Source organism: Sceloporus occidentalis, unplaced genomic scaffold, assembly GCF_023333645.1.
Source record: "Sceloporus occidentalis isolate IW3139 unplaced genomic scaffold, rSceOcc1.0.p SCAF_4, whole genome shotgun sequence".
NCBI lineage: Eukaryota > Metazoa > Chordata > Lepidosauria > Squamata > Phrynosomatidae > Sceloporus > Sceloporus occidentalis.
Genome location: NW_028316984.1, coordinates 88071341 through 88097072, shown reverse-complemented (window position 1 = coordinate 88097072; position 25732 = coordinate 88071341). Strand labels below are relative to the sequence as shown.

General features: G+C 41.6%; 2 protein-coding genes across 2 annotated transcripts; one reads left to right on the top strand and one right to left on the bottom strand.

Annotated features, from left to right (window-relative positions):
- Positions 1–5306: 5306 nt before the first annotated feature.
- On the top strand, positions 5307–11884 carry COX8A (cytochrome c oxidase subunit 8A). Its single transcript, XM_089523424.1, has 2 exons — positions 5307–5639; positions 11565–11884. Exons 1-2 carry the CDS (start codon positions 5520–5522, stop codon positions 11664–11666), a joined length of 222 nt encoding a protein of 73 aa, XP_089379550.1. The 5' UTR covers positions 5307–5519; the 3' UTR covers positions 11667–11884.
- Positions 11885–13907: 2023 nt separating this feature from the next.
- Positions 13908–25646, bottom strand: PSMD13 (proteasome 26S subunit, non-ATPase 13). Its single transcript, XM_089520788.1, has 13 exons — positions 25451–25646; positions 23605–23683; positions 22192–22226; positions 22037–22092; positions 21426–21469; positions 21056–21142; positions 19878–20049; positions 18934–19013; positions 18723–18848; positions 18200–18262; positions 15822–15902; positions 15392–15508; positions 13908–14605 (listed from the first exon to the last, which is right to left on the bottom strand). The coding sequence occupies exons 1-13, from the start codon at positions 25543–25545 to the stop codon at positions 14510–14512; spliced, it is 1131 nt and encodes a 376-aa protein (XP_089376914.1). The 5' UTR covers positions 25546–25646; the 3' UTR covers positions 13908–14509.
- Positions 25647–25732: the final 86 nt, after the last annotated feature.

Here is a 25732-nt window from a genome sequence, read left to right as displayed (position 1 = left end):
TAAATTCGAAATGACTTGAAGGCATACAACAACAACAACAACAACAACAACAACAGAACAACTCTGGACTGGAGTCAGGGACTTTGGACTTTATCACATGTGAGGAATTTCTCTTAATTTCGAATGAAAAGAAAGTGGGGCCAGAACGAATTCATGTGAATTTGCTAGTTCAGCGAATTTACATGAATGTGAATTGCATTTGAACTGGCTTCCTATTGCCCAATAATAGCATGTCATTGCCTGAATTTGTCTGTGGTAGTCTATCACGCAATAACGTGAAACCCCATGATTGTGCTCGGACTGACTTCCCATTGCCCGAATTTGTGTGCAGTAGGCTATCACGCAATAACGTTAAACCCCATGATTGCGTTCGGATTGCCATTGGATTATACTTCCAATTTCTCTTGTCTCATAAACTCCTTTGTGAAGGAAGATTTCAAAACAATACTATCTGCAACCAAAAGAAGAAGAAAACCTCGTTGGGTGACAGAAAAAAATTCTTCAAACAGTTAAGACACGAAGCAAAACTAAAGGGCGATAGAGGATCCTGAATCCAACTCTTCACCAACTTGTACACAGGGACAAAGAGAACTATTGCAATAGTCAATGCAGAGAAGTAGGAGACAACAAAAAGGTATAACAAGAGGCCACTTCCGAGTGCTGAGAAATTAAAGGAAGATTTAAACCAAGAGTGGAGATGCTATATGCCCAGCAGGAGTACACACTACTTGATCAATAAGAAATTAAAAAGGTGATAGAAACAGTACACTGAAGAGCTATATAAAAGATATGAAAGGATGATAAATTCATTTAAGGAAGTCATTTGAAGCTGAATCTACAATCTTAAAAAGTGAAAAAGCTGCTGCTCTCAAGTCCCTTGAGAGAAATAAATCACCCAGAACAGATGTCATACCAGACAGAATCCACTCAAATTCTAAAATCCGTCATACAGAAAACAAAGCAATGGCCCATAGACTGGAAATGCTCAATATACACTACAGCTCCCAAGTACTGGAAGTGCAGTAACCACCAGGCCATTGCATTAGTTTCCAGTGCAAGCAAAGTGGTGTGAGAGAGACAGAGACAGAGACTTTGACTTCTGGCATGGCAGAGGGTTGGACCGGATGGCCCTTGTGGTCTCTTCCAACTCTATGATTCTACATGAAATTAGGAGAATGCCAGATGGCCATGCTAGGTTCAGAAAAGGGATCATATTGTCAACATACATTAATAATGTATAATTAATCATTGATCATGGATAATGGAGGACATGGATAATGGAGTGCGTATCAGAATTTCAGAAGAAAATCAGCCCATGCTTTAAAGCTTATAGCAAAGCCTTTGATTGTGTAGCTCATAAAAACCAATAGCTCACTCTTAAAGAGAGTAGTGTACCGCAACCTTTTTTTTATTGTACTGTGTGTAGCGTATACTGTATATACTCAACTATAAGTCGACCTCATGTATAAGTTGAGGTCAGATTTTGGGGCCAAAATTATGGCTTTTGCTATGACCCGTGGATAGGTCGAGGGGAAAAACTTGGGGGCTCCTTCAGTGTGTGTATGTGTGTGTATGACAAGAGCGACTGTCACTGAGACGTTTCTTCATCGTTTCAGCTTGCATTTCAGCCAGGCACACTGGCGGGAGGCAGACTCTTAAACAAACAGCAATATCAATCCATCACCCAGGGCTCTTTCTGTTTGGCTATTTCATGCTAAACTCTTCTCCGCACTGCATGGGGAAATGTGAAATAACTGCTATCACGCTTCATTAGTGATCCATAAATAAGTCAACCTGGGATTTGGGGGTCAATATTAGGACATAAATGTTTAGATTTATAGACGAGTATATATGATACTTAGAACAAGTCAGCATATAGAGACCTTGTATTGGTAGAAAGGCAGGATAATAATAATAATAATTAATAATAACAATAATAGTTAATAATAAGTTAATACAATAATAGAGACATAGAACAGTTTGACATTGGCACAGAGGTCAGGAAAGGCTGTGTATTATCATCCTAATTCATACACTAACTATACCAGGGGTCGGCAACCTCCGGCCCGTGGGCCGGATGCGGCCCGCGGGCGCCTTTTTGCCGGCTCCCGGTCCCTCCTGCCGCCGAAATTGCCGCTTCAAAATGGTGGCGCCCATTAGGAGGCCCGATGCGGCCTCTGGAGCCCTGAAACGGGGCTCCAGCAGCAGCACCGGGCCTCTGGGAGGCCCGATGCGGCCTCCGGAGCCCTGAATCGGGGCTCCAGGAGCCGCACCAGGCCTTCAAATGGGCACCGCCCACCTCCCTCCTGGCTCCATCCTCCCTCCTCCCTCCTATAAATGGAGGGGCAGGGGGGGAAGGAGGAGGAGGCAGAGAGAGAGGGAGGGAGGGAGGGAGGGAGGGAGGGAGGTAGGGAGGGGAGGAGGAGGAGAGAGAGAGAGGGTGGGAGGGAGAGAAGAGAGAGGGAGGGAGGGGAGGAGAGAGAGAGAGAGAAAGGGTGGGAGGGAGAGGAAAGAGAGGGAGGGAGGGGAGGAGAGAGAGAGAGAGAGAGAAAGGGTGGGAGGGAGAGGAAAGAGAGGGAGGGAGGGGATGAGAGAGAGAGAGAGAGAGAAAGGGTGGGAGGGAGGGGAGGGAGGGAGGGAGGGAGGGAGGGAGGGGAGAAGAGAGAGAGATAGAGAGAGAGGGGGTGGGAGGGTGGGAGTGAGAGGGAAGGAGGAAGGGAGAGAAAGAAAGTGGTTTGAGACAGTGGCATGCGTGTTTTGCTGTTTTGTGGCCTTGCCTAGTCGCTTCCATTCTTGCAAATATTGCTATTATTATTGTTGTTGTTATCCTTTGGTATTCTCTTTGCAAAATCCCCCCACATGGACTTGTTTGCTCTTTTCTGGGTTGAGACAGTGTGCATGCATTTTTCCTGTGTTATGGCATTGCCGGCCCTAGTAGCTTCTTGCAAATATTATTATTATTATGTGGCTCCGCCCCCGGAGGGTGGAAACTCCGCCCCTGATATGTGGCTCCGCCCCTGGATAGTGGAAGCTCTGCCCTGGCATGTGGCTCTGCCCCAGAGGATGGAAGCTCCACCCCCCATGTGTAGCTCCACCCCCGGAGGGTGGAAGCTCCACCCCGGGCTTCGGCCCCCCAGTTGTCCGAGGGACAGCAACCCAGCCCCCAGCTCAAAAAGGTTGCCTACCCCTGAACTATACCATACACAAGAATAAATAGAGTTGTTAAATGAGCAAAGCTACTTCTGTTCTGTGGGAGAGTTGATGATGACACCTTGTTTATGCCTTTAATCTCTCTTGGCTGTTTTCCTGGGGAAAACATTTCTCTGAATAAAGATCTGCCTCCTGCACAGATTAGCAAAACCTGAACTCTTTTGTGTTCATTCCCAAAAGAAGTGTGGAACTGCAGCCCAAACATGACAAGATGCTGTTGGAAAACACAGGGCCATCCCTTGGCACTCTCCCCACTTAAAACAAAAGAGAGCCAGTCAATCCAGATCAGGATTGTGATAGAAGGGAAGGCATTTAAAGCCCCAGTCTTTCTTTTTAACCAGCTGAAACTCTCCTGAGGGCCTCCTTTGTGATTTTCTGCATTAATTGCCATGTTGTTATGCGTGCCTTCAACTTATTTCTGATGGCGAGCGACGCAGTGCATCCACATTGTAGACATAATGCAGTTTGACACTACTTTTATTACCATGGCTCCATCCTACAGAATGCTGGGATTTGTGATTTGGTGAGGCACCAGCACTCTTTGGCAGAGAAGGCTCAAGACCTGGGGAGACTACAAATCCCAGGATTTCAGATAAGATGGACCTACAGCCCTGAAAGTAGTGTCAAACTGCATTATATTTCTGCACTGTAGATGCACCCAGAGGGGGATTTATCATGGGGTTTTCCTGGCAAGGTTTGTTCGGAGGAGAGCTTTGCCTTTGCCTTCCTTTGAGGCTGAGAGAGTGTGACCTGCCCTGGGCCACCCAGTGGGTTTTTTAATGCTCAAGTGGGGATTCGAATCCTGCTCTCCAGTGTCGCTCAAACCACTGCACCACTCTGGTTCTTCATTGCCATCCATGGTGGCAAAGCCTTTTATTTAAACACCATCCTCCACAAGACTATATATATATATATATATATACGGCTGTTTTTAATTTTTTTTTTTAAAAAAAGATGTAGTTTTGTACAAAATGAGCCTCTCATTTCGCTGACTCTTCTTTTACACAGGCTGCCTCCGCACTGCAGAAATAATCTGGCTTGATACCACCTTAACTCCCATTGCTCCATGCTATGGAATCCTGGGAACTATAGTTTGTTGTTCCACAACAGCTCTCTCTCTGTCTCTGACAGAGAAGGCTAAAATGTCTCCCACAAAACTACAAATCCCAGAATTCCATGGCAGTTAAAGCAGTGACAAAAGCCACAGGCCCAAAACACACCTCAGAAATAACCCACTTTGAGACCGCTTTAACAGCCCTGGCTCAGTGCTAGGGTATCCTGGGAACTGTAGTTTGCTGTGGAAGCAGAGCTCTCTCTTTGACAGAAAAGTCTAAATGTCTCCCAATTCAGTTTGATACACTGCTTTAATTATTATTAATAATAATTGTATGTGGGTTTTTTTTAAAAAAAGTACTGGTTTAGTTAATATTAAATAGTTTAATATGAATAAGATTTAGATAAGGTAGTAAAGAATGGATAATTAAGGTGATTTGTTATGTATTGTATGCGGAATATTATGTAAAAGATATTTTTAAAATACTATTGTACGTAGGTTATAATATTAATAAAATTAAGTGACAGGGCTCCATGCTGTGGAATCCTGGGAATGTGTAGTTTGCTGTGGCACCAGGCCTCTCTCTCTGACAGAGAAGCCTAAATGTCTGAGGAAAAAACTACAATTCCCAGAATTCCACAGCACACACGGAGCCATATGTTTTCTAAATGTTTGAGGTGTTCTAGATGTTTTAGCTATTTTATTGAATTAACAATAATGTCAGTGTTTTATTGGTTGTATTTTATATCTGTACTGTGTTAATTTGTTGATGCAATCCCGCCTCAATCCGCAGGGAGAGGCGGGAAAGTACAAATAAAAACATTATTATTATTATTATGGCAGTTAAAGCGGTGACCAAAAGTCACACTTTCTCAGCCCGAGGGGGGGAAAGCCACAGCCATTAATTAATTAATTAAAATTAATATAATTATTAATTAATTAATTAATTAAACCTCTCTGAAGAACAAACTCTTTCCAAGATATAATTCACTTTTAGCAGAAGCAATAACATTAGGGCCGCTTCCCTTCACACAGCCATGTTGTCTGGGGTTGGAAAACTGTTTCCCCCCTGAGGTGGCCAATAGGAGCAGAGCGCTGATCCGGTTCGGGATCGGGGGAGGCGTCCGCACTAGTTGCTGTTCTTCCTCCTCGCGCCTTCTTGCTGCCGAGGGACAGGGGCAGCCTTTTCTCATCATCTCCGACGCTTCAGGGGCCTTTTGGATCTCTCTCTGCGAAGCCTCCCCGCAGAACCATCATGCTGCCTTTCCAGAAGGCCTCCAGGGTCCTGATGGCGAGGCTGGGAAGGAGCCAGGTCTTGGTGCAGCCCAGGGCGAACATCGTCCCTAAGCCCCCCAAAGACCCCATTTCTCCCGCTGTGAGTGCGCCCCTCTCCTCCTCCTCCTCCTCCTCCTTCCCCTCTTCAGGCAGAGGAGACCATGATGGTGATGATGACTATGATGATATTGTAACCGTGCCTTACAAATGAGGGGAGGCATTTCACGCTCACTTCTTTCCCCAAGGAGCAGAATGCAGACTTTCCCTATCCCTCCTTTTCCCAGGACCCGTCCTCCATTTCACCCTTCTGTCCAGGAGGAGCTCCCAAAACGTCCTCCATTTTGAGCAGCATCAAGGAGCCTGGGTTAACACTTCTATCATTACGGTTTTTTTGAGCTTTTGTTTGGTCATGGTTTTTGTTTTGTTTTTTTAAACTTTTTACTGTTTTGTGTTTATTAAAAGTGCTGTTTTAGTGTGTGTGTGTGTGTGTGTGTGTGTGTGTGTACACATACATTAAAACAACACTTTAAGCAGCAATTAAAATAATCCAATTAAAACAGTAAAAACGTAGGACATTTATTTATTCATTCCTTCCATTTTTATCCCGCCTTTCTCCCAAGCTGGGACCCAAGGCGGCTTGTAACTATATCTATATATAGTGAGCTGCCTTGGGTCCCAACTTGAGAGAAAGGCGGGATAAAAATGGAAGGAATGAATAAATAAATGTCCTACGTTTTTTCTTGCCCTCCATTTCCACTTTCTGTCCAGCAGCAGTTCCCAATTTGTCCTCCATTTTGCGTATTACCAGTGTTTTTTTAGCTTTTGTTTGGTTATGTCCTATGCTTTTCTTGCCCTCCATTTGAACCTCATGTTTAGAAAGAATTCATAAACGGCCTCCATTTTGAGCAGGACTAAGGAGCATGGGTTTACAGTTATATTATTGGTGTTTCGAGCTTTTATTTTCCATTTCCCCCCCTGGAGGTCCTACATTTCACAGGGCCTTGTCCTCCTTTGAGGTTGTGACATGTGGTCAGCCTGGCTTTTCCAAAAGTGAAAATCGAGTAGGAAATGGCCTCAGTCAGGTTTTGGGTTTAGCTGCCCAACAGAAACCGTATTTGAGGCTATTTTTAAGAAGAGCAAAGGAAAAGGCAAACAAGGATTTTTAGGTAACCTTCTGGTACTTTTGTGGTTTTCCTAACAGAAGTGAGCTAAGGCTGAAGGTGAAAACATTATTATTTTCTGGGGCAGTTATTACCGTTATGGCAGTTGCTATTTGTATCAATTCAAGGTGAAAGTTGGACATCAAACTGCAGCTAAAAACATACCCCTGCCCCCAAAAAAGTGAACAATAAAACAGATCAAACTTTTGACAGTAGTGAGATGATTTAAAAGTACACATGAAAAGATTAAATACCATTAAAAGATAAAATGCTTATTATTATTGTTTTTATTATTTCTATCCCGCCTCTTCAAAAATGATCGGGTTTTAAAGCAGTCCAGAGTATATAGAGTCCCTCCTCACATTACATTGCTAAATTAAAACCGTTATGTTAAAAACTGGCCTCTGTGTTGTGTGTTTGTTGTGAGCCTTCAAGTCATTTCTGACTTATGGTGACCCTAAAGGATTTTCTTGGCAAGTTTCCTCAGAGGGGCTTTCCCATTGCCATCCTCTGAGGCTGAGAGAGTGTGGCTTGCCCAGGGTCACCCAATTTCATGGCCAAGCGGGGATTCCTCTGAGGCCGAGAGAGTGTGAGTCGCAGAGAATAATTCTCCTTTCAGGGCATCATACCACTAAAAAACTCACCCTTGCCACTGATATCTGAAAAACCTAACATGGATGAGGGGAGGAGAGTACATTTCAAGAACAAATTTTGAAGAGAAGCAAGCATGGCATAATGGCTTGAGTGCTGGACTCTGGAGACCAAGGTTCAATCCCCACTTGGCCATGAAACCCACTGGGTAACCTTGAGCAGGTCACATGCTCTCAGCCTCAGGGAAGGCAATGGCAAACCCCTCCTGAACAAATCTTGCCAAGAAAATCCCGTGACAGGGTCACTTTAGTGTTGGCGTAAGTCAGAAAGAACTTGAAGACACACAACAACAAAGCAGACAGCGTTGGAGGCTTGAGCCAACCACTTTCCTCCTGGTTTTTGTTAAGGTGGTGTTGACATTAGTATGCTTAGTGTAACATATAGTTTGGCCAATATTCCCCAGTATTGAGCCAGGGCAGTTAAAACAGTCTTGAACTGGATTATTTCTGCAGTGTGTTTTGGTACTGAGGACATAATCAGTGGACTCTTGTCATACGCTGGTGTTTGGTTCCAAGATCCCCGTGGATAACAAAATCCGTGGACTCTCAAGTCCCTTTAAATATAATGACCTAGCAAAATGGTATCCCTTATAAAAAATGAAAAATCAAGGTTTGGTATTTGAAATTTATACTTTTTTGAACATTTTCAAACTGTGGATGCTTGAATCCATGTATGAAAAATCCATAAGAAGGGCCAACTGTATACAAATATCAAGTCAAGAGAGGCGGGATACAAACATAAGTGCTTTCTAACTACATGAGATACTGTAAGTCCTCCCTCAAAAATCTAAAGGTGAGGACGTTATACCTTCTTCCCCTACATTTTATTTGCAAAGGTGCAGTCCTTACAATTAAAAAATTGTGGCGAATTGGTTTCTATTCATCAACAGTAGTAGGCTGAGTATAGATCTCAGTCCTGCTGCTATAAACATTAGACTGTTCCCATGAAGGAATTAGCTGCAGCATAAACATTTATCAAAATTGTGGTTTCTCAACTGAAGTCTCAATTTTTAGTTTTCCAAAACAGTAACTCCGTCTCACTTCAAGTGTGGCTCCATACATCATTCAACATGCATAATCACACACAAAAGCCCGCAATATGCCACTGTCATCCATAACCATTTGAGAACTTTGAGACCAAGGGTGTTTAAAGGTATGTTTGTGTGTTTTCTACTGCTATCCCTGCTTTGCTACAGGAAACACATGTGAACTTAAAAGGGGAACTACCCAGATGGGGAAGCATTCTTAAATTCCTTCCCCTAAAAGTGACTGAAAACTCCAGGAAACTTGGAGGAAAAAACATTGTAGTTTTGAGAATCACACACAACCCCCCCCCCCCCCACACACACACACATGAATGCCAGTTGCACACTGAGATACCATATCTTATCCTGTCTTAAGTACCAAATCTATCCATAAAAAGAACAAGAATAATTACACATTTTCTCAATCTTGCCAGCTGATTGTCTGAAAGGCATCAGGAACTTTGGCAGTATGCTTCTGTGAAGCCATTGTTCCAAAGATCTGCCACATCTACCAGGAAACAGAAATTCAGCTTTATACAGTGGACCCTTGTCATACGTTGGGGTTTGGTTCCAAGATCCCCCTTCTATAATAAAATCCATGTATGCTCAAGTCCCATTAAATATAATGACATAGCAAAATGGTGTCCCTTATAAAAAATGGAAAATCTAGGTTTGATATTTGAAATTTATATTTTTTGAACATTTTCAAACCGTGTATTCTTGAATCCGTGTATAAAAAATCCGTGAATAATAAGGGCCAACTGTACTCATAGAAATAATTTGAAGCACATGTCAAATGAACTCTGTCAAGATGAGAGCGTACATAATTATATTAGTACATAATAATTCTTCAACTTTGCAGAGTTATAAAGTTCAGGGAAGCCTGGATAAATTTTCACTAGTTAAGTAAAAATAATTTTAAAAATAGCAACTTCCAATCCTTTACCAACTTCATTGGAAAACATATGTATAAGCCCTCCAGATGCTACACAAACATTATTTTTAGAGAATATATAATTGGGTACTCCTCGGTGTAAACAGGTTTTTTAAAAACTATTTTACAAATTACTTTAATCTTCAATTTTTGTAGTGTACAAATAATTTCCTAGGTGAAGAATTTGGAACTTATTTTGTACCATGCCATGTTTTGAGAAAACACCAATTTCAGGGGGAAAGATACCTTTTTTGTTCTTTCATTCTGTGATCAAGTCATTTTTTTAAAATTAATTTTCATTATGATTTTCTAGAATTTCAAAAATAAAAAAATGTATACATTCATATCTACTTTTATACAAAGCTTACTTAGAATATTGCATAATGTTCTGGGCCACTTACTCATTTTAATTGTGGATATTCTACCTAACAAAGTCAACCTTAGTCCTTTCCATTTTTAAAAAAGATATTCCTTTATTTCCCTCTATGTTTTCTTATAGTCATTTGAAAGTAAATCTGAACTTTTATTTGTAGTCACTATGCTAAGATATTAAGTTTGTTGGTTAGTTTTAGGCCTGATTGCTTCTCCAGCATTTGCTTTTTTTGGTTATCTGTATTTTTAGTTAATATTGTTGTCTTGTCCTTATTAATTTTCAGACCTGAAATCTTCCCAATATTCAATTTTATTCAATAAAACTGAAATATCTTTTATAGGATCACTTAACGATATGGCAATATCATCAGCAAACACTAGGATCTTAAATTATGAGCCTGTGATCTTTACCCCTTTTGTGTTTTTAGCTTTTTAGGTTTTATTTGGCTTTGTAGCTTTGTAGCTTTTATTTGGTAATGGCCTACGTTTTCCTCAAAAGCCCTACATTTTGCAGTGCCTCGTCCTCCTTTGTGGTTATCACATCTGTTCACACTGTTGAGTGCTCTCTTAGGCTTTCCTCAAATTGGCTTGGGAAAATCTGACAGTTTTTTGTTGTGTGCCTTCAAATAGTTTCTACCTGAGGTGGCTTAAGGCAAACTTATCAAGGGGTTTTCTGGGCTGAGTGTGTCTGGCTCACCAAAGATCAGCCAGTGGGTCATGGCTGAGTGGGGAGTTGAACACTGATCTCCAGAGTCATAGTCCAACACTCAAATCACCACGCTGGATCTACTGTTACTCAATAGAATCATGGAATCATAGAGTTGGAAGGATTCCCAGAATTCCATAGCCTCGAGCCAAGGACCCCACAACAAACTCCAACTCCCATAAGAAGAATACTTTATTTTTAAAATAATAATAATTTATTATTTTAAAATAATAATAATAATAATAACAATAATAATAATTTAAGTTATTAGTTTGCTGAGGCACCAGAGCTCTCTGGAAGAGAAGGCTCACTGTCTCAGGACACTGCAGTTCCCAGAATTCCATAGCACTGAGCCAGGATAGTTAAACTGGAGTTAAACTGGATTATTTCCCCAGTGTTGATGCAACCTAAGAGAAGGCAACTGCTACAAAGAGAAGGAGAGATGTAGATGAGAATGACAGGAGAATAGATGTAGATGTGGATGAAATGGATCGGGGCTCTGACATGGGGGACCCTTTGAATTTGGCTGCCAGGGATGGGAAAATAGGAGGAAGAAAGGTGCAGCTGTCATTCCTAAGAAAGTGGAGGGGAAATAGCTGTCATTCCCATGAAAGTGGAGCCAGGCTCCCTTCTTCACCCCAGAAGTGCAAAGGTTCAGGATGCCTTCAGGACCCCACTGAGCATGTGCAAGGGTCCCAATCCGAATCGTTGAATCCCCCATGGTATGCACCAGTGTGGAAATACAATTTGCACTCACTCCACTTTCCCTGAATCCGCATCACGTGACTAGCCTTGGATTCGATTCCCCCTCAGTTCGGAAGGGTAACGGAAGGGCAACCAGGTGTGATAAAACAGCCACGTTATAACGTCAATCCGCATCATTCGACCCACACTCACCCCTGATCTTAGCTCCAATAACCTCAGAAAATATACCAGTCTAGAGAACTAGTAGGGGTTGTACTACTGAAGCAGCTGAGAACTTTTTCACACCATGATTACCACTCTATATGCAATGTAGTATGAAACTTCACTTGGTCAGTGTTGAACAGCTGTTACTGTCAGGAAGTTCCTGTAATTTGAATACATTGCTCTGTGTCTTGTTCTCTGGAGCAGCGGAAAACAAGCTTGTGCCATCCTCAGTATAACATCCCTTCAAAATTTCTTTTTTTCATTCACAGGGGCAAGTTTTTGCGTTCACTGTGATGTCTGCAGTCTTCTTGATCCCACCAAGTTGGTTTTTGTGCCACCTTGAGGATTACAAGAACCCCACCAGAGATTGAAGGCTTCTGCTGTGAATATGGCTACCAAGACAGCACCAAAAAAGAAAATTGTATCCTGTTTCGTGGAAAGCTGTCCCTGGAGTTTGTTATAATTCAAGGCAGTTTTTAAAATTACAGTAGCCAAATATGTTTTCTTTGAGAAAAGTGCACTACTAATAGCAAAAAGGGATATTCAGTGTTGTGTTACCAAAAAAAGATATACAGATTAAATAAATAAATCCTTGAAAATATAAGAAAAAGCCATTGCGATTTCTATTTCAGTTTTCAATACATATTCTTAATAACATCTCAATAACAGCTGCTTCAATAACATCTCAATAATATCTACACTGATCTGTACTGCAGTTTCAAATTTGTGATGCAGGACAGATGGGCATAGATTTTATGGGTGCACCAGAAAAAAGATGTATTTCTGTGACTTGTGTGGTGACCAGTGTTTGCTATGGAGATTGCCTTAACTTTTAACAGAACTATCAATCCTTCCTTCTACCTTATCAGGTAGGAGTCAGCTGTCTCTGCCTCTGGAACTCACATTACACACTCTAAGACAGAATACACTACACTGTAAACTGTAGATGAGGATATCTCTACAAATTCACTGCATATAAAAGTCTACCTCCTAAGAAAATGGCTAGACTACAATCCTAATTTTTAGGGTCCCTGCTGTTAACACTAAAGATATGTGGCTTGGAGAGCCCCACAATGACAGTGGATGGTTTTTTTGTGAGTTTTTCGGACTATGTGGCCATGTTCTAGAAGATTTTCTTCCTGATGTTTTGCCAGCATCATTAATAATAATATTTAATATTTATTTACTTATACCCCGCTCTTCAGCCAAAAGGCTATCAGAGTGGCTTACAAATTGTTAATGGAAATTTTGAGTTAATAGAAAAGTCACTCTCTCTTAACGATTCCAGGATACTAGAGGTAGCTCATGATTCCCTAATGCTGGGAAATCACTTCAGTGTTACACACATGCACGCTGCCTTAACAATTCCTCCACGATTCACTCACATTAAGTCCTCGTGTGAGGGAGGGAAAAAATTGCAGCCAGCAAAGAAGCTTGGGAATTGTAGTCTGATTTGAAGGCAATCCAAGGGTGACTGAAACATGCGTTCCATACCTGCCAAATTCGAATTGAATGCAACTTTGGAGTGGAACAGGATTTGCAAATTCTGCATTTCCCGAATTTACACATCTCTTGCTTGACCCTGGATTGGGTTCAAATTGACCTAGCATTGACTTTGATTACGTGTGATAACCTCTCGTGCAAAAATGTGAATCCACATGATTGCATCCGGGATCACACTGCATTGACCTTCCAATTACCTCCAATCTCCCCTGTGTGGTAACGTCCAAAGAGCTGTTGTAATCTCAGTTGGTGCTGATTTTTATGTAGGACAAGCCACTTAACACCTTTAAAATTGTTAGTAGCATTTGAAAATGTCATTCTTCTTCACCATCACCATTTCTGTTCAAATGAAGCCAATTCAGAAAGAATGTATCTGGTGCTGTGATCTCACAGGAATTTTTATATCATAGTAATCCTACTTCCCCCACTTGCTTCTATCTCCTCATGTCCAGATGTTTACACTAAGAAAATTATTTAAAGCACATTATATGTAATTGTTCCCAACACTCAATGTAAGACCAGCTGATCTCAATAAGCACGCATTTTACTTTCACTAACTGCTATGTAATCAAGACAAAAGTCAAATGCACAAAGTACTTTCAAAGTGCTCTAATTTTAACATGGGGCCCCAAACGCAGCTGTGCTAGAGAACACATAGTTAATATGAAGCCTCACCCTAATGTCAATGTGTTTAAGATACCTACTGCACCTTTAAAAAAAGTTACCATATTCTAAAAGCTTACTAAAATCTTTGAAATTTTTCCAAGAAAGGAATGGTTTTAAATCCATGCATTTGCAAACTGTAGTCCATATTCTTTCCCTATCAAGTACAGAATCATCTTTACTGCTTGAGGGAACTAGCTAATAGTACTGAGGTCAGGATAATGTTTTATGATAAATCTCCAAAGAGTAAAAATACTACATCGGTGCTGGTCATAAAACCTCTTAAATTGGACTGTTGTTCAATTCAGGTCACTGTAAAACCACATCAACAGAACTGCACAAGAGGGAAGGCAGAAGTTTATTCGAGTAGTTCCCCCACACCCTGAATCACACTTCCAGATAAAATGGTCATAAAAGAGCAAACCCAAAGAGAATATAAAAACAAATCCATTAAATTTATGACTTTATTCTTGGAAAACTCATTGATGGGATTGAGCAGCGTTTCTACTGAAAAATGTGGGGAGGCTAGGAGAAAGAGGTGTGTCCTCTCAGCTATGCTGCCATTGGGCTAGCAGGGAGAAACGTAGCTGGGAGAGGGTCATGCTCTCATCCCGTATCTGTCAAAAGTGGCCCTTCCTTCCTGCACACCAAGTGCAAAATGGAAGACTTGCTGCCATACCACTGTTGAGTTAATGACCTCCACCCCCTAGCACATAGTCCCCCAGCATCTTCCACTGCAACAGCATCACACCAAGACTGATTAATCCACCATTACGGAGTCCTCACCTCCCCCCTTTTGTGACAACAGGATGGGAGCTCCCATGGAGAGCACTAATGAAATGCTAGTGCGTAAGAGGGAATTCCCGACTCCAAGCACCAAAGGGTTATACAGCAAAGGCCACTTAATCCTCTGTACAAGCATCAGAAAAGTAGTTCTTCCCCTCCTCCCCAGCCCCCCTTTTAATAGAATTCAGTACAGAGTCAGTGGCCAGGGCACTGCCACTTTCAGCAACAGCACAAGATATTCCTTCAGCCAGTGCAAAGTCCTTTATGTTAGGATATCGTGAGCTTGGTGTTCCACCAGCATTTCCATGCTCTTCACATCTGTGCACCAGAACTCAAGACGGTCTTTCATGCCCTTTATCTAGGAGACAAACACAGCATGGAAAAGAAGTTTGTAAAAGACAAACGTGAAACAATTCTATACCAAAGTATCCTACAAGAGTCAATACTAATTGTCAGTTCCAACTTGGTTAGGATAGTAATGCTCCTCTGGCTTCTATCAGAGCTAAGGGGGTCTGCCTTTTTAGGGCCATTGTGCAGAATTTCATGGGCAGAAATCTATTTCTAGCAGTGCCCCCAACAGTGACAGATGACACAGGATATGAAAACAAGGCAGGGTAGGGGAAGTTACATAACATAGGTCTGTTTCAGGGGGCCCAGAACTGAGTTTCTCACTCTGGCTTGGAGGTAACAAAGGATGTAAACTCCTCCACCTCCCCAAAATCCCAACCTGCATGGCTAATGGGGAAAAAACGGGGAGGGAAGCTGAAAAGGGATAAAATTTCTGTCCTGACTGGTAATAGTTAGCAGATTTTGGGTTAAAGAAGTAGATCCAGCACTCTCTGCCTCACACCGCCCTGGTACTAGTAAATGTTTAGAAGCATTAGAATGCAACTAATCTCCCATAGTTTCCACTTGTCCATTTTTCGCTTACACCATTTTTTAATGAGCTGAATGTACCAGAAACGTGAGCTGCTATGAATCAAATGGAATGAATCTGATTATTTTGCATGCTACTTCAATAAAGCAAACTGATTTAAGTTTTCAAGACACTCGCAAAAAAGTAGAGTGATGATTAAATTCAACTTATGAACAACCCTTCTTGTTTTCCTCCAAGAAAGCAACTTTTTCCTAAGAAGATGATTACCTGTTGTAAATCCAGCACTCGTGGTTGGACCCAGGTCATGTGAACCTTTTTATCCACTTCATCAATACTGCCTTTTACCAAACCTACTGAAAGTGCTTTCATCACTAGCAGCTCTACCTGAAAAAAGACAAAAAAAAAATTCTGTTGGCTTCAACAAAGAAATCAGGTTGTTTCTAGCTAAGTTGCTGTGCAGCACACCAGCCTGATCATGTTACAACAAAATGAAATTTACAAATAAAAAGAAGGCAAGGTAATGGTCCCTGTAAATATTTGTGTGGAAACAATACAAATTTAACACAAATTGTTTAAACAAAAACATGGAGTAAAACTGAAGTGGACACATTGCATGAGTTTAATCAATTAACTAATATGATCAACAAAGGCCCAGAACATTTAGATGTCTCCTGTATTAGGAACAAATGTAACTCACCTCATTTACAGTGACTTTGGCACTTTTAGCAATCTCCTCAAAAGTGAGTTGCCTGTGGTTAGCTGGTCGGGTGAAGGTCATCTGCAAGAGGGAAAAGAAATTAAAACTAACTTGATTAAAAAGAAAAGGCACCAGCCAGAAGAATCAGCAGAAACACTGATTTTCCCAACTGTACAACCATTGCTTGTCTATAATATAAAAATTAAGCATACTGATGACACTGAACACCAAAGACATAGCCATGTTTGCCTAGAAGACCAATATGCAAAGGGGTCTTATAGCACCTTTGAGACAACTGAAATAAAGAAGCTGGTAGCATAAGCTTTCCTTGACTTGTGCCTGCTTCCTTAGATGCCTGTTTGGAGTCTCTCCAAACAGGCATCTGAGGAAGCACTCAATTCTACAAAGATTCATACTACAAGCATCTTTCTTTCAGTTAGTCAGATGCTACAAGATCCTTTTGCTGAACTCGAATACTCCCGACAACCTCTCCCAGCAGTTTCATTTAGATGTTAAACAGTATGCACGACATAAAATCATAGAGTTGGAAGAGACCGTAAGAGCCATCCAGTCCAACCCCCTACCATGCAGGAAATCTAAGTCAAAGCATCCCCGAGGGACATCATAAAATAATGGTCAGGGCATCAAACAGACTTCCCCCAGCATCACCTTCTGAGTCTGCCCCTCCAAGGAAGTCTAGAGCCACTATAAAACAATGCCACAGAGTTCCATCCCAGAGAGGCAACCCAAAGGACGTCATGATGGATGCTATCAAAGCCACTGAGAAAGCCAGCAGAACCAACAAGTACACACTCTACATGGAGCTACCTTTGTGTCAAGTTCGGAAACTTCAATTGGTCCAGAATATGGCAGCCAGGCTGGTTACTGGCACACCTAGATCTGCCCATACCTTATCAGTTTTAAAATCGCTTCACTGGCTGCCTATTAACTTCCGGGCAAGATACAAGGTGTTGGTCTTAATCTTTAAAGTCCAACATGGCTTGGGTCCTGACTGCTTGCAGGAATGCCTTCTCCCATATTGTCCTCCCCGCGCTCTTTGCTCTGCCGGGAAGAATCTGCTTCAACCGAAAAGGACTAGACTCTCTGCAATGACCCAGCGTTCATTCTCAGCTGCTGCTCCCAGACTCTGGAATGGCCTACCGGACGGGATCCATCAATTACCACCTTGGAAACCTTTAAGGTTATTAAGATGGAGCTCTTCTGACAGGCCTTTCCAATATTATTATTAATATTATTATTCCTATCTCTTGTCCAAACGGGATATTGGAGATTGGCTGATAGTTCTCCAGTATGGTGGAACTAAGAAGGAATTTTTTCAATTATGGCTTCACCATAGCCTCTTTAAGGTAAGATAAGAAACCTGCCTTCCCATACCCAATCCACCAATCCCCCTCGGTGTGCTTTCAAGAGTCAAGAATGACATGGGTCCAATATCCACATTGTGGTTCTCACCTCTCCATGCATCCTATTCACATCCTCAATTTGCACAAATTGAAATGTATCCAGTAACACTGGACAAGCAAGCACTAAAGTTATGTCTAGTGATCCTTTATAAACTATAGCATCCAAGTCAGAGCAGAGCTGATCAATTTTATCCATAAAATGCTCTGCAAACTCTTCACAATGGGCTGCTGAATGGCTTATATACTGCTCTTGAGGGCCAAAATGTAAAAGGTCCCTGACCACTTGAAAAAGTTCCACTGGATGACTGTGCAGATACACAGGCTTTGTCATGAGCACTAGCCCATAATACAGTATCAAAAAATATTGAGAGATTTCATTTACATAGATGGAAGGATTTTATAGTTGGACAAATCCTTTGGTTGCTTCAATCACAATGAACTATGGGGAATGTGATCCTTTCCTTTGTAACATAAATGACAACTACAGTCCTCTCTCTATTCTTGCGATTTTGGAACCTGCATCCTTCACTTATGCACAAGGGATGAACGGAGGGGGAAACAATGGGGTGCACACCTTCAGCCATGCACCTATATTCAAACCAATGGGGCTTGAATATAGGCAAAACTCTGTTTTCGTGAGGGGGTCCGGAACAGATCTCCCGTGAAAAAGGAGGGGCGACTGTACTTGATGTTTCACAAGAATAATGGATAGATATTTCCAGAACAGCCACTCAATAAGACTACTTATTATTACAACTCTTAAGTATTATCCAGAATGCAATACAAAAGTCACATTCCGCCACAGGTGACTGCCACATATATAAAGAGGAATGATATAATAGAAGAATTAAATTAAAACAGAAGGCCAATACTCATAATTCATACCAATACTTTGGTGAAAAGGACTCCATACTGCCCATATGAGAAGGGGGAGTACCTCTGCTACAGACTCACCTCCATGAGGCAAAGCAACTGGATCTTCTGCAGGAGAAGAGCTTCATTTGCAGCCAGGTCGGGCTGTAAAACATGACAGTTCAGAACTTCAGTTATTGGAAAACCCTTTTCTGCAAGATGAATGCCCCATGCCCATCCTACAAATAGTTTTAGTCATTTCATTTCTCTTGATTCTGTGCTGTAATTTCAAAATAATTACATTCAATATTTTTAATAGCAAACCTTCAGATTTATTAATTCAGTATCTCCTGTGTGGAAGGAATGTCAAACTGAATCTTTAAAGGATTACATAAAGCCAATAGCTTCCACAAATAAAATTAGTAACTATTTTGGCTCAACCAAAAATGTTTAGCTAATGCCCAATGTAATGATAAAGCCCCAAACTGAAATTAGAATTGAACTTTCAACTTGTGACTCATCAAAAGACACACCACCAGTACATGTACTGTACTTTCCTGCTCCCTGGAAGGCTGCAAAAACAGCTGTTTATTAGTTGCTCAATATCCCTGTATCAGGTACCTACCTGTTGGCCCCATGCAGACTTCAAAGCCTGGAATTTTTCGACATTGCCACTGTTGAAGGCATAAAGTGTGTCAATCAGCCACTGTCTGTCAGTGTCCCTCAAAGACTCCAGCACTGGATGCATAAGCTGATGATGGAAATGAGGTAAGATACGGAAATATAATAACTAGCTTTCTTTACCACAATAATTTAACCAATAAATTTCTACTTACCAGTTCCCCAAAGTTATAAACTCCTTCACCAAGGAGTCCTGCCAGTCCTAAAGTAAAGGCTCTCTCCTGCTGGTCTGCCACTGGGAAGAAAAATGTCCTGGCTCAAATAGCAGTCCTACAGTGCAGTCACACTTTTAGTACTTATGTATTTTCCAAACCTACAATAGCTGACAGACCCTAGTGGCATCCATATCATTCTGAATTAGAAGATGGAACACCTATGTCCCATTTTATTAGTGCATATATATATCACTTAATATGCATGCAGATGTCCATAAAAAACAAAACAATTATTCTACACACTCACACAAAATGCAAAATTCCTATACTGAAGAGTTTGTGATTTTTAAAGAAGATAAATTGATTTGACTTTCTGAAGTAACAGGAAGAAAGGAGAGGGAAAACCCCCAAGAATTAGGAGTGAATGGCCAGTTTAGTGGTGGTGGTGGGGTAACTACAAACATAAGGGTCCTACAAAGGATTTACTTTAATCGCTTCTGCCTTAGATGGTTTCAGGCATAGAATTTAGATTACCAAGCCTTTCTGGACAATGAGAACTAGAAAACTTTAATACATAAGAACCCTGCCTCCAAAATACCCAACATTATTATATTACTGAGTCTGTTAACAAAACCCTTGTTATAATGTATTTTACATGTTCGTTTATATGCTGTGTATGTACTACTCCTGCTGTTATTTAATTTGTTGTTTTGTTTTTTATACTGTCTATGGTTTGTTAACTGAAATAAATACATTCATTCATTCATTTTACTGATTAAATAAATGATCTACCATGGCCAAGTATTTTTCCTTGTTCTAGACTTCCTCTTCTAAGACATAGTGTGCCAACAATAATCACAAGAGGAGTCTATCTCCATTTCATACATATCTCCCTAAGTACAAAAATGCAATTTGTTTGACATGGAAAGAAAAAGGAACACTACCTGGCAGATCTTTGACATCTACACATCCCAGAAACCTTAATGCATCCTTGTAGTAAGAGGCATGATTCCCGATTGTCTGGTAATACTTGCTGGAGAGATCATAAAAGCGACTGTGAACAGATGTCACACCAGGAAGATTATTCAGCATCTCCTCGACCTCCTCTATGGTTTCCTAATGGAAATAGATGGGATATCTTAATCTCCAACTACACAGGCTTTATACATACCAGCATATCACCAGTTCTTTCCTCTTAATATCACAAGAAAGCTACATAACATTCTCAAATGGTAAGGAAGACAATTATCAATAATATCTGAAATGAGGAAGAAGACTCTCCAGTCACAAAGAGTCGTACAAATCTGATTAAGTCAAAGTTCAGGATATAAACCTTCTTTTATTTATGCTCATACATTATGTTCCAACCTATCAAAGACAGAGAACTCACAGGTACAGAACATCTAGAGAAGTGATTCCCAAACATTGGCCTTCCAGGTGTTTTGGGCTTCAGCTCCCAGAATCCCTGACCACTGGCCAAGATGGCAGGGGCTTCTAGAGGACCAGAGTTTGGGAATCACTGCTCTAGAGTTTGTTTGTGGCAAATTCAATGCCAGCCTTCATTTCTGCAAATAATAAATGCATTGGAAGCTGTGCCTTTGAGACAAATGCTGGATGGCCATCTGTTGGGAATACTTTGATTGTGAGTTCTTGCATGGCAGGAGGTTGGACTGGATGACCCTTGTGGTCTCTTTCAACTTTATTATTCTACTATTTTTTATGAAATGTGAGATATTTGCAGTTGGTTATCAATCATAGTGTTGGATTACAGTGATGGGATTATAACCACCAAAATAGTCATTTAAATGTGAAAAGTTATTATCTCCACCCACCTGAAGTTATTATCTCCACCATACTTAATTACTGCACTCTTAGTAACATGCACTTGTTAGAAAAGCTCACACTCAGATTTCTAATAGTATGGTGTTTTGAGTGACATCATCAAAACTGAACTCAAGAATCAGCTGGACTTTAGTCTTCCCCAGAATTCAGTATTTAAAACATCCACATACACCAGAAAACAGGAACACTAATAACCAAGTGTTGTACAAAAATTGCCAGCTATCTGATAACACACAGCCAGACAAAACACATTAACATTCAAATATAAATACAGTCTCACCTTTGTGACTTGCAGGTCACCAATATTTAATTTCAGAGCCCCAATTGCTGTTTTACACAGAATCACAGCTTCATCACTGCTTTTCACCTGCAGCCACAATATATAAATACACATCAAAATCAGCTGTCAGCATGTAGGCAGTGCCAATTCTATTAACTTTATTCCCCTTCCCCAAAAGCTGGAACTCAAGCCAGCTTATCACACAGAACACAAGCCCTGTCACCTTAACTTGGTTCCAAGACTGACTTTTATTCCTCTTTCTCATCATCTCTTTACTGAGAAATGAAACTTAGTTTGTTGGCCAGTTTGCAAATGTATTGAGAACAGTTGCATGTGAATGGATCATACACTGTATACATATCATACTTGCCTTTTCTCGGGTCTTCTCCAGAAAAGTAAGGGCCACATTAGGGTCTAAAGAGATGTAAACAGAAATCACACAAAGGTTCACATTATTTCCAGTTATGTCCTTTCACAAAAACTCTTAGTATGTAGAGCCTGTTTTATGTTGTTTCCCCATGAGGTGAATTTGATGGTGATGGTGATCAGATAAGCTCCCTACTTCTATTCCTATGAAAAGCAAATCATCAAATGTTTACTCATACCTGTGGTCTCAAGAGCCTTCTATTTTAATGCCCAGAGTCAGAGACTGCATGCTCATTATCTATAAATGCCTCCTGTGATTGTTCCATTTCTCTCTACATGGAGGGGAGATAGTAAATCTCACAGAGTGTGGGACCCTCCTTGGGATAGGCACTCAACTTTGTTATCGATATTCCTTCACAAAGTAATACATATATTTCTATTAATGTTCTATAACATTAATGGTGGCTATCAACAGAAAACTAAAAGTGTGGCTCGTTCCCAAGACTGAAGGAGACAACTGTTGCCTGACTTTACTAGAGATCTGTTGCCCTGACTGCATCCCAAGCTGCTTCATTCTGGAAAACATTTTAGAATAAAAGAGGAGAAGAATTTTACCTGTCATCTGTCGCACTACATGAAGAATGATTTCTACAAGTGACAAAGGGTTCACCCTAGAATAAAAGAAGAAATAGGGACAAATAAAGTTATAAGCAGTATTTAATATTAAAATGTGAGATATTTTCATTTTTAAAGGTATTTAGAAATTTTACCTGTGTTCAAATTCACTAATAAAGTTCTCATATAACTGTAAATCAAACAAAAAAGAACCAACTTTAGCATAATATCATGGATGTTGATCACTACCACCTAAGATGAAATATTTTGATCAGCACTAGAAGAAATGTATGCAAGATAGTGAACACAATACTGGAGGAGACAGAATATCAGACACAAAATTAGGCACCTTCGTCTGTATGGAAGAAAGACTTGATGCAGCAAATTATAAAATAACTCCTCAAATGTTTTGCTCATTTGAGTTACTAATATCTATAAGCAGCAATGTAAAGTTTCAGTGGTATTAAGGTAAACGTAGGAGTGGAGCAGCTAAGTTTCTCTGAAGATACCAGCCACAGATGCTGGCAAAATGTCAGGAATAAACTCTTCCAGAACATGGTCACATAGCTTGAAAAACCCACAAAAAAGCTAAATGTATGCCTAAAACTCCCCTGCAATCAGGGTCACAGGAAGAAAGTTCAAACAAGTGAGTATTTCCTATATCAAGGGTAGGCAACCTGCGGCCCGCGGGCCGGATGCGGCCCGGCAAGGCCTTGGGATCGGCCCCAGCCCGGTCCTGCCGCCGATTGCCGCCAGAGCCTTTGGCCTCTCGCGTGAGGGCATGAGGCCTTTGGCCTATCAGGAGGAGGCGGGCAAGGGGGGGCAAGCGGCAGGCAAGGGGGGCAATTGTCTATAGAAGCCTCCGAAACATGCATTTATATTAACATTTTTTTAAAAATCAGCAAATTTTTTAGCGTGTCCTCCATTTTTTTAAAAAAGTGTCCTCCCTTTGAAATTTTTGTCCTGGTTTATTTTTTTATGTAATTTTTTTAAAAAAATTATTTAATTATTTATTTTTTGGCTTCGGCCCCCCCCAGTTGTCTGAGGGACAGCAACCCGGCCCCCGGCTCAAAAAGGTTGCCTACCCCTGTCCTATATTAATAAATTCTTGTAACACTGTTTCATATAATTCTCTTAAGAGAAATAACACCGTGAAATGTTTGACTACCATTAGTTCTAAATGATTTTAGAAACTTGCATCTGCCAGTAGCTGTATCACATTTAAAGTGGGCAGTCCTGCTATAAAGAATGAAGCGTGTTTTCAGAATCTAAACCTTTTGCACATGTATCTTCACAGAATTAGTGGGCTAGATAAAAATGTATCTTCACAGAATGAGAAGAGTTCCTTTTCATTGACAAATGGAACTGTGATCCAGCAGAGCCTACCAACTCTGACAATGTTCATCTTCACAAAAGATAAGGAACATACATTTCCTGTTCTCCAACACCGAGGAAACTTGCTATCTTATCGAAAACTAATGACAATTCCAAAACATCTGGGAAATGAAAATGCTCATAATACAAGCTATTATCATTACAACTTATTAAGACAGAACTAGGAACTTTACCTTGATGAGTCCATCTCCTTGGGCAAAGCAGGGGTCCTGTACAAAGTCCAAGACCTGCAGAGTCAGCTGGTGCCAGAGCCTGTAAAATAAACAACAGCACTGAAGGGAACTGAAAATGCCAATAGTGACAAGTCTACATGTGTAAAAACTGAGCCTGAGACCAATACATGCACTTGTGAATTAAAAGCGTAACTTAAGTAAGACAAGCAGCAAATCCACCCGCAGAAGAGGCAAACAACTAAATTAGTTTTATCAGAAAGACATCACAGGAAAAGAGGATGACTTATTGATAGGGCTGCAAAGTTGAATATAGGACATTCTTATTACAGGAGTAGGAAGATGTAAGCTAGCCCTGTTTAAGTATTTGAAGGAGTGTCATACTGAAGATGGAGCAAGCTAGTTTTCTGCTGCTCCAGAGAACAGGACCCAGAACAATGGATTCAAACTACAAAGAAAGAGATTCCGCCTCAACATTAGGAGGAACTTCCTGACAGTAAAAGCTGTTTAACAGTGGGACATACTCCCTCGGAGTGTAGTGGAGTCTCCTTCCCTGGAGGTCTTTAAACAGAGGCTGGATGGCCATCTGTTGGGGGTGCTTTGAGAGTTCCCGCATGGCAGAATGCGTTGGACTGGATGGCCCTTGGGGTCTCTTCCAGCTGATGTTTTACTAGTGCTATTTTAAAAAATGTGGCCTAAACATCCTAAAAGCACCAGATCCTGCCAGATCTTGGAAGCTGAGCAGGGTCAGTACTAAGAGGAGAGACTGCCAAGGAATATGGCATTCATGGGGTCGCTGTATGCTTGCATAATCCTCCTTTGCATACCCTCCCACCCTGAGGCCTGCCATTAGCAACAGAACAATACACATGCAAATCATTCCTGCCTTCCCAGGTCACACAATATATATACCCAACTCCTTTCCAGGCAAGCATTCTCTGAAGATGCCAGCCACAGATGCTGGCAAAATGTCAGGAAGAATCTCTGCTAGAACATGGCCACATAGCCCGAAAAACCCACAAAACCCACAAGATTGTGAGTTCAATCCCATCCAGGGGCTCAGGGTCGACTCAGGCTTGCATCCTTCCATAGGTTGCTAAAATGAGTACCCAGCTTCTTGTGTGCAATTAACTTACACCTTGTGAACTGCTTGGGGAGTGCTTAAGTGCACTTATAAGTGGTAGAGAAATGAAGCTATTGGTATTGCTATAGTGGCACCCTCATGGCCTTTAGAGCCACCCACAACAGCCTTTTGTGATCTATCCAACTGAGGGCTTTGCTGCAGTCTATAAAGCACAGGCTGGTTTTCTTTACAAATACCCCACTTTGCCTGAGCCTGGGCTCCACAGTTCAAAAAGGACGTTGAGGAACTGGAGCCATGTGCCCAAAGGAGGGCAACTAAAATGGTGAAGGACCTGGAAAAATGAAGCCCTATGAGGAATGACTTAGGGAGCTGGGTATGTTTAGCCTGGAGAAAAGAAGGTTAAGAGGTGGTATGAGAGCCCTGTTTAAATACTTGAAAGGGTGTCATATTGAGGAGGGAGCAAGCTTGTTTTCTGCTGCTCCAGAGACTAGGACCCAATGGAGCAATGGATGCAAGCTGCAGGAACAGAGATTCCACCTGAACATTAGGAGGACCTTCCTGACAGTGAGTGCAGTGGAGTCTCCCTCTCTGGAGGCCTTTAAGCAGAGGCTGGAGGGCCATCTGTCAATGGGGATGCTGTGACTGAGAGTCCCTGCGTGGCAGAATGGGGCTGGGCTGGATGGCCCTATGAGTCCATGGCTGGGAGGCCAGGGCAAGGGGCCCTGGGCCCGCTCCCTCCGCACAAAGGGCGCCTGCCCGGCTCACTTCTTGTTGTAGAGCTCCTCCAGGCGGTGCCAGACGGCGGCCTGGCCGGGGCCCGAGCTCTGGCTCTGCTGCAGGTATCCCGGGACGTCCTTCATGGCGGCGGAGCCGGAGGGAAGAGAGAGAGCCGCTCAAGCAGCAACCTGGCCCGCCTCGCCGCTACCGACACCGCCGGAAATGCACACTCACTTCCGGCAGTGGCGGCGCGCAGGGCATGCTGGGTACCGTATGGCCCCGCATTGGCCGCAGCAGCATCGCTTCACAATTCCGGCCCCGCCCCCGTTC